The sequence below is a fragment of the Arachis duranensis genome, chromosome 7, assembly GCF_000817695.3.
Source record: "Arachis duranensis cultivar V14167 chromosome 7, aradu.V14167.gnm2.J7QH, whole genome shotgun sequence".
NCBI lineage: Eukaryota > Viridiplantae > Streptophyta > Magnoliopsida > Fabales > Fabaceae > Arachis > Arachis duranensis.
Genome location: NC_029778.3, coordinates 64,008,106 through 64,017,672, shown reverse-complemented (window position 1 = coordinate 64,017,672; position 9,567 = coordinate 64,008,106). Strand labels below are relative to the sequence as shown.

The 9,567-nt window shown below is 34.8% G+C and overlaps 1 protein-coding gene across 1 annotated transcript; it reads right to left on the bottom strand.

Annotated features, from left to right (window-relative positions):
- Positions 1 to 3,163: 3,163 nt before the first annotated feature.
- LOC107459348 (serine hydroxymethyltransferase, mitochondrial) lies at positions 3,164 to 9,197 on the bottom strand. Its single transcript, XM_016077575.3, has 15 exons — positions 8,914 to 9,197; positions 8,779 to 8,823; positions 8,586 to 8,672; positions 8,200 to 8,321; positions 8,016 to 8,092; positions 7,382 to 7,506; positions 6,317 to 6,409; positions 5,624 to 5,716; positions 5,332 to 5,529; positions 4,815 to 4,919; positions 4,603 to 4,668; positions 4,353 to 4,430; positions 3,812 to 3,923; positions 3,615 to 3,725; positions 3,164 to 3,515 (listed from the first exon to the last, which is right to left on the bottom strand). Exons 1-15 carry the CDS (start codon positions 8,977 to 8,979, stop codon positions 3,370 to 3,372), a joined length of 1,524 nt encoding a protein of 507 aa, XP_015933061.1. The 5' UTR covers positions 8,980 to 9,197; the 3' UTR covers positions 3,164 to 3,369.
- Between the last annotated feature and the right edge of the window lie 370 nt (positions 9,198 to 9,567).

Sequence of the window (9,567 nt, the reverse complement as noted above, 5' to 3'; positions counted from 1 at the left end):
TGATGGATCAATTATAGTTTTCATTCTTCTTCTTCTTTCTTTTCTCTTGATTTACTAGAAAGCTTTTGATCTTAATTCAATTGGTTAGTTGTCTTGGAAAAGAAACTCTCCATAATTGGATCTCCTTTGAGTCTTGGAAAAGGGATGAGGAGATCATGCTAGAAATGCTTTCTCATGTTGGACCAAATTGGGGTCTGGGCGAATATAGTGACATGTAATCCTCCCAACACTTTAATTTGGAAATACATGTGGTATAATCAGTGACCACACTTCATCTCTTCCCATGAGCAATTAAATCAAGAAATTGGACAATTGTTCAAGCTTAAAGAGATTGGGTTGCCAAGGAATTGGAACCCAATCACTTAAGATTGCCAAGGAGATCAATAGATACTTTGATTGAGGAAGAGATGAAAATGAATTTGATCCGGAGAATACAACATCTCCTGAGCCCAATGAATTCCTCATCTCTGATCTTACCCATTCTCTTTACTTTCTGCCATTTATTTCCATGTTCATCTCCCTAATTCCCCATTTAAGATTCTGCACTTTATTTTCTACTATTTACTTTCCCGCTATTTAATTTTCTGCAATTCTCAAACTACACTCTGTTTAGCTCAACTAGCATATTCTTCCAACTAAAGTTGCTTGACCAATCAATCCCTGTGGGATTCGACCTCACTCTATTGTGAATTTTTACTTGACGACAATTCGGTATACTTGCCGAAGGGAAATTTGTTGAGAGACAAGTTTTCGTGCATCAATAATTTTATAAAAATACACACGAGATGATATTTATATATTTTGTAAAACATACATGTTTTCTTATTTGATTTTATTGAATTTTAATTAAATTTTAGTATGCATTCTTATATATTTTTTTTATTTAATATGAAAATTTAGTAATATGTTATAATTATTAGAGATTTGTTATAAATGATTTGGTTTAGATTGGTTTGGGAGACTCTGACTAGAAAACCGTAGTTAACGACGGTTATGACGTTAACTTAGATGCATCTAACTCATACCTCAGCTAGCAGAGGCATTGCTAGTCCAACGTGTAGCCCATACGTTGGATCTGTTATACCGTATGGGCACACTAGAGGAAAGGGCTACCCTTAGAGGTGGAGCCACCCTAGGTATGTAATATTTGATTTGATTTGACTTCTGGAATGAGAACTCCCATTTCAGTTCATCCGCTTAACTACTTATTTATTTGTTTGCATAATTAATTAATATAACTTTCTCATCTCTGAAAGAAAATATAATTTTCAAGGTAAACTCTGTATTATTTCATGTGGGTTATAGATGTAATGTTTGCTCACTGAGTTGCAAAACTCACCCTATTATATTCTTATATTTTTCAGATACAGGAGTCATTCCATGTTCCATTCCACCTGCCCCTCAGTAGATCTTAGTCATTTTGATGATCCCTTCTTCTTTCCAAGGGCTAAGTAATTATGTAATGGAACCTTTGCTCAAAATTTAGATTATGTCAATGCTCCATATGTCACAGGTAGGATCCTCGTGTGGGTTATGTTATTTTGAATCTTGAACTGTTTAGTTAATATTTATGTGGGTAAGGTCCTAGAAACAGAGGAGATTCTGTCCGTTTTCTGAAAATTTGGTCGTTTGGCTTGCTGAGGGACTTGTCCCTTGAGCGCCAGTCATGGCTAGGTTCGGGCCATGACAGAATTCTTCCATGAGAAACCTGCGACATGAAAACTTTTATTCTCTCTGCCCCTTCCACTTCCAAATTGACATCAATTTGGACGTGCACTCAATATTTGTTGTCTTGGTAAGTTCTTTATAAGCAGATGCAACAGTGTAACATCCATCAGTAGTTAATTCCCAACAAATTGAATCTTGCAAATCTTTATTTGGGGGAATGATGAATTTAATGATGTTTATGATGTGCTCAGGTAGAAACTTCTGAATATCCACGGTATTCCATTCACCCTTGTCATTCACATAGTCCGCAACCAAATCATCTTTTCTAGAATTGGGAATTGGATTGATGACAGCTCTATCAAGTCTATTATAATACGACACCCATTTATCCTTCCAAAAAAGTGCATTTCTCCCGTCTTCAATCATATATCTACAATACTTTTTCATCTGTGACCATAATCTCACTAATTCTTTTCAGATGGTGGAATCATTTGCCCTTCTACTCATCCCTTCTGTTCGTTTCCTTCCTTCTATATACTTGCTAATGAAAACTCTCGCCCATAGTGAGTTTGATTCTGTGATAAGCCTCCAAATGATCTTCATAAGGAACGATTCATTAATAGCCTGAAGGTTCCTCATTGCCATTCTGCCCTGGATCTTCAGCTTGCAAAGTGTGCTCCAGCCAATATGATGGATTCTCTTTTATCCTTCAGAATCACCCTAGATGAATTTTTTTTGGGATTTTTCTAGTTGGTTGCATATCCCCTTTGATAGTTTCAATTTCAAGTGTTACATATCAAAATTTGCAAGCGGACTCAAAACTGTCTTGGCTAAAGTAATTCTCCTAGCAAGAGACAAGCACTGGTCTTCCAAAAGTTTTAAAATACCAGTTTAAGGCAGTAAATACTTTGATACTTTAACCACCAGTATATCTCATTTTATCTCTCCAATAAAATTTTAAAATATGATAATATCACTTCCATTTTTTATGATGTCGCTCATTATTTTTTATTATATATTTGTATAAATTTATTAAAAAATTAACATCAAAATAAGAATAACAATACCAATTTCCTAACATCTTTAACCTTTAATCTTTATCTGTCTACTACTTTGTTATTTGATTGTAGCTGCACAAAAAACAAAATTCTCTGACAACCGAATTGAAAATAAGCATAAATTATAAACATTCTGTTCCTTAAAAATGTTGAGTTTTAATTTTGATGCATCTAAAAAATTTTTTGTATTATCACCAGAAGTTTTTAAATACTATTTTGCTCCCATTAATTGTAGGCTTTGTAGTTGTACCATGCATATTACACTTACTAGCTCCACTCAATAGTCAATACACTTGCACACCGTGATTTCTTTACCACGAAATTTGCCAAATGTACCACGCCTTAATAGCAGGTACGATCTATGCAAATGTAACAACATACAACAATTGTGCAATCTAATTTTATAACTAAAAGCCTAAAACCACAACACAACAATCGACAATAGAAGGGAATTTTCATTTTCAATTCAATACTTTGGAAGAACATGCTAAACTCTACAATAGAACGAAATTTTCCCTTTCTTCATTTTGGTAATGGGCAACAATACAATTCAAATTGTATCAAGCCTCGGTGGGTACAATGCCATTAAGCAACACCTGTTATTTCCAGAATTCAACTCCCAAGCATATGTCATATAACATGTTCAATTACCGTACTTCATTTTCTCCACCTCAAAGCCAATTGTGGGGAACTGCTTTGCATATTCCTCAACTTCATGACGGAGCTTTGCAATATCAGATTGGTATGCATCTGATTGCATTTCTGCAGAAAAATCTTTCAACTTCGTACCTGAACCATAAAATAAGAGATGAAAAGTGTGTGAGATTGAAAGCTGTGGTATCCTGCAATGCCTCAGATTATGGCAGCTAAAGAAGATGAGGGATCAACCTTTGGTATTTGCCTTAATCTGTAAGGCTAACTTGACTCCTAAATCAAAAAATTCAGCTACTTTCTTAAAATCCTCCTCAACAAACCCTCTTGATGTGAGAGCAGGGGTCCCTGAATCATGAATAAAATAATCACAATATAATCATAGGTCCCCTAATAGGCAGGAAAAAGGTCATTGAGACTCCGAGAGACTGTACCCATTCGGATGCCTCCGGGAACCATAGCAGACACATCCCCTGGAACAGTATTTTTATTGGCTGCTATATGAACTGCTTCTAACACCTTCTCTACCCTTGAGCCATCGATGCCCTATCAAATATCATGTAATTAGAAGTTGCTTTCCCTTGATGCTATAAAATATAACTAATGTACACATCAAAACAAACACTATATAAGCTTTAACATCTGTTGCAATTAGGATTAGAAATGTATATACTGTAACTCCGTAAGTACCACATCTAAGCATGAAACTACTGCCAAAATGAATTGGTATAATCATTAGGTAAATTTTGTTTGTTCGAAGACACTTGTATAACTCAAGGAAAAAAACGCTTAATAAAAGCATGAGATGTTTCTAGTATCTTATTTCCATTCTCCGTATCTAATGCATGTTTAAACTAAGCATACATAGGTTGTTCTGAACCAGTTTACTGACACGGACAAACAATTTGGCACGATGTCAAATTCTTGGTGAAATAAAAATATTACCATAATATTTTCAGAGAAAAAACCCTTTACCTTGTTTCTTAAGTTCACTAACAATAGATGGTTATCAGTTCCACCAGATACAATATCGTAGCCTTTCTCTAGCAAACTCTGCAGTTCAATCAACACAGTAGCATCAGGTATTACACCCAAATTAGTTAGACACTTGGGCAAAGTTCCAAACAATTAGAAGATAAACCTAAAAACAGTTTATAGCTTCATAGACTGATACAAAGAATTCTCTTTTTTCTCGGGAAAAAAAAATTGCAGGCATTCATAATACCTGTGAGAATACCGCACAATTACTGACAACTTGCTTTTGGTAATCCTTGAATTCTTGTGTCATAGCCTAAATTTACAGAAATGGAAAAAGAACCGAACTTAAATGAGCCTAAAGATGCACGAGAATTGTTAAGCTTTTATAGAAAATATTATATTGGTGTTTGCAAGGAAAACAATGACAAAATATTTTCTTTGGCTAATCTATTTAAGAACCTGCTTCAGTGCAACTGCTAAGCCTGAAATTGTGTGGTTGTGTGGACCACCTTGAAGTCCAGGAAAAACAGCCTGATTTATTTTATCTTCATAGTCATAGAACACCTGTAGTATGAAATTCAGAAAATGAAGAACTACCCAACTTAGAGATAATGCAAAATACCAAGAAATTTATACACAAAAATATTAAATATAGTACTAATCATCGACAAACACAGTCAACAACTACTTCAACTGGGAACTAATATTTCGTAAGTGTAAGGTAAAATATATATCATGTATAACACTCCTAAACTAAAATACTCTTCACTTTTATGCCCCATAGTATTGCTTTCATTAGTATCCACAAACCACCTTTATGTTGATCTTAACTCAAAAATCAAGCATTTTACAGCAAAAAACTTCAGGGCAGCAAGTTGAAATGGGAGTATACTTCACAGGATAATTGTAGTTTATTTTACCCTATTTTCTAATTTCTTGATTCCATATATCAATAAATTCAGAACCATAGACTCACTTCCTTCCCTTGCTTGTTTATCTCTTTCAGACCCTTCCTGAAGAAGATCATAGCCCCACGTGGTCCACGGAGTGACTTATGTGTTGTGGTTGTCACAACATCTGCATAATCAAAACAAGAAGGAATAACACCTGCAGAAACCAATCCACTGATGTGTGCCATATCAGCCAACATAATTGCCTTCTGCTTATCACAGACCTATAAGAATAAATCACAAAAGATACAATGTCATCACCACCTAATTCTTCTAAATAATAAAATAAATTATCTTCTGTAATTAGATAAAATTTACCTTGCGAATTCTTGCATAATCGTAAAGGCGGGAATAAGCACTGGCACCAGCAACTATTAATTTTGGCCTAAAAAGTGCAGCACTTTTCTCCAACTGCAGATATTAAACGAGTAAAATTGTTATAGAAAAGGCAGAACCCACATTATGCTTGAAAGAGCATAATCTTTGAGAATAAGTGAAAATATAATTCTCCAACAAGCTCAGGAACCTTTCTCCCTCATTTGTTAGGAAAACTAATGTAATAATCAATGATAGATGGCAGAATGATGAATGCTGTGTCATCATGTACAATGAGGACACAGTATTCTGAACCTGCATATGAAAAGATTAAATATTGAGAGATTAGAATGAGCATGCACCAGGGTAATGACATGTAATGATACATGATGCAGGTTTTACTTTGAAAAGAATTAAAAAAATGGCAAATAATCATTAGAATTGGAAACAAAAAACCTTAATTGGAGAGTAAAATTAAAACCCATATATCTGAAATTCACAATTGCCCCAATTTGCTATATGTTAATGAGCTAACACCAATTTCCAATGATACATCCAAAACTAAACATCAGACAAGAAACTATTTAGCTGCTGCCATAAATATAGTGATAGCTATTGAAGCAGCGCTGACTGATGAGAAGACTTTCACCCATTAGAGGAAATATTCACAAACAGAAACAAATGGTACCTGCCTACCTGGTCATAATCAATATAACCAGTGCTTTCATCCAATCTGTATGGCATCGTTTCAAAGAATATAGATACAGCTGATATCTTCTTGGTGTCAGTCTGCATAAGAGAAAATAGTAGTTACTTGTATACGGATAAATATGACAGAAATTGATTTAATACTTTTTATTCGGGTGATAAAAGGAAAACCAAACTCGTGTTGCATAAAAGTTTCAGCAATGGCATTTGCCATGATCAGCTAGTCAGATAGAGTTGCCACTTTGTCCAGACAATATTAAAACAACACAGGACAACATTCAGCAATGATAATAAGTGAATAAAGTGTTTATAAAATAATGATTTAACAACAAAATAGATATGAATACAAAGCAGCAAAGAGGTGCATTTTGATTTTTGGAGTATAACCAGAAAATAAAATTCTGCTGAGATAAAGAAATTATTTCTACAATCCATAGTCTATACAACGGTCCAATAATTTAAGAGATAGTATAGCCGAATGTTAGTGAAAGATTGTTAATGAAGTATGACTAAAGTCTTTAGGGGAGATCAAAGTGTGTGGAACTCCTTACTTGCAGTTTGCCAATATGCTTAGAAATGTTTTGCCTCTATTGAAATTTGTTTAGATTGCTTCAAGTCATTGTATTAATATAAGATCACTAGTCTATTTGGATGGTAATGTAATCAGAACTTTATCAATAAAGTCCATTATCCCTTCCATTTTGGTTGTAATTGGTAGATGACAGGGTACGTTGTTCTTTTTAGATGTTTTTTTTTCTTGTATTTCTTTACTTGACAAGCTTTTGTATCCTCCGTAGCATGCTTATTTGTACTTTTTCCTCATATATTGTAAAAGGTTACTCCGATAAAAACTTATTTGACAGTGTACATCTACTTAATATACACCGGTTCATTTGATCCAAACTCATATATTGTTCACTTACCTCTTTGTTCAAACAACACTAAAAAAATGAGCTATTAGCTATGACTTATCACAGACTTGCTATGATTATCAACTCAAGGTAACAGAGACAATACAATGACCACAAACCATAAGCAGAAGCAAAACATAACCTGATAGCCATGTGACAAATGCCCACCATGTGGAAGATCAAGTGCCATAATTCTCTCATGAGGCTTCAATAAAGCAGTGTAAACTTGGAAGTTGGAAGGGGAGCCAGATAATGACTGCACATTAACTGTCAAAAGCAGAGAATATAAGACTTCCAAGAAAGCAAACTATCAAAATTATGTTTGACTAAGTTGTAGAGGGAAACAGTAGAAAAGGCATGAATGAATTAGAGAAGTGAAAATAATTGTTTAGATATTATTTAACTCAAAAACTGATGCCATACTTGATATTAATATCCAATGAGTTATGTATTGAGACAATCCTCCAATAGATTTAAAAGTTCCTGGTTGCTGCCACTCGATAAACAAAGTACAATGATTGGATGCAATGAAAAACTGTGATCTTGAGAATTTAGAAACAGGAAACCAAAACGCTAGGCAATGAATTCAACATCCATCAGTCATGAAAAGCCACATGTCCAATTACTTATAAAGAAAAATATTATATTAAGTTAGAGAACTCATGGCTAAATCTTAAAACCATTGCTAGTGGATATCAGCACAAGAAAATAAATAAATAACACACCACCACAACCGAAATTACATCTAGATGCCATCTCAATTTAGTGTAATGTACCTCCCCATTTTGCTGGATCCAAATTGAAAGCTTCAAGTGCACGTTTCTGACACAAGGTCTCGGCCATGTCAATGTACCTTTAATACACACATTATTATGGACAATACCCAAAATAAAAACACCAGCATATATAAATTTATGACTTTGGGTTCATAATTTCAAATTCATAAGAAGATGCACATACTCATTTCCTCCGTAGTATCTAGCTCCCGGATACCCTTCGCTGTATTTGTTTGTCATCACAGATCCAACAGCTTGCATCACTGACACTGACGTGAAGTTCTCCGAAGGTATAAGTTCCAGCCCCTGACAAATCCAAACGCCACTTTCTTAGATCTTTTATTTAGCATAAAATAAATAAATAAATAAATAAATAAATAGACAAATATAATATGCTGCACATTTTCATTATATTGAAAGATCAAAAGTCGCTTTCAATTTTGGTAATATTACTACAAATCAGCTATTAAAAAAAAACAAAAAAAAAAACAAACGTTACGTTCCAATCTGAATAAAACATGGTTTGAAGTTTAAACATTACGAGCCAAGCAAGCAGTTAGATTAAGGCACCTTCCATTGACGAGCTTTTTCGAGTTCGATTATTTCGGCGATCTCAGGATCAATGACTTCGAGAGGCTCGTTGAGCTGCTTCACCCACTGCGATAATTTTCAGAAGCACAACGCGAGCAAAACGAAACGTGAGAAAGCGAATCATGATTTTCAAGAATAAGAGAGAGGAAGGGAGAATCTCCGAGGTGCTTACGGCAGCGCGAGCTTTGTCTCTCTCTTGCAGCGACAGAGAAGAAGACTGCAAGCAAAAACAGAGAGAATAGATTTCAATGAAATGAAATGAAATGCAAAATAAATTGTCATGGAAGTTTGTTTGGTAAATGGATACCATGCGATAAAGGGAATATGTTTGTTTGTTAAGAGTGGAGGAGAGTCTACGAAGAGCCATGGCCATTGCTTCTTTCTTTCTTTCTTTCTTCTCTCTCTCTTGGGAGACACAGCACTTACTCACCAACAATGAGAGTGGTGGATCGCAAAGTGGTGTGTGTGTATATATTGGCGGTGGTGGTGGGTGCAGAAGGGGGTTGGTGACGATTCTGATTTGTAGAAAAATACTAGAAAACTAGTGATGTGGGGTCTTTGATGGTTGGTTGGTTACTGTGTAAATCGAAATGCGAGCAAGGGGGATAACAACAACAAATGGGCATAGGTAATGTTCTGTGGCTCTGAGCACCAAAGTTTAACTACCAAAAATAATTTTACCAATTGAAGAGGAAACTATTATTCAATTTTTAATAAATATATTTTAAAAGGAAAAGAAAATCCAGGATGGCAATTTTTCCGGATTGGTGGGTATCTGCGGGAATTTACCCGCCGGAGACAGGTTTGGGATCATTTTTTCCTCACAAGGACGGAAGACAAATATCTGTTTAATAAATGAGACGGGGGCAGGTAGAGAGGTACCTGCCCCATGATACCTGTATAATATCTGTATAAATGAAATTACATAAATATCCTTAACTATATATATATTTATATATTA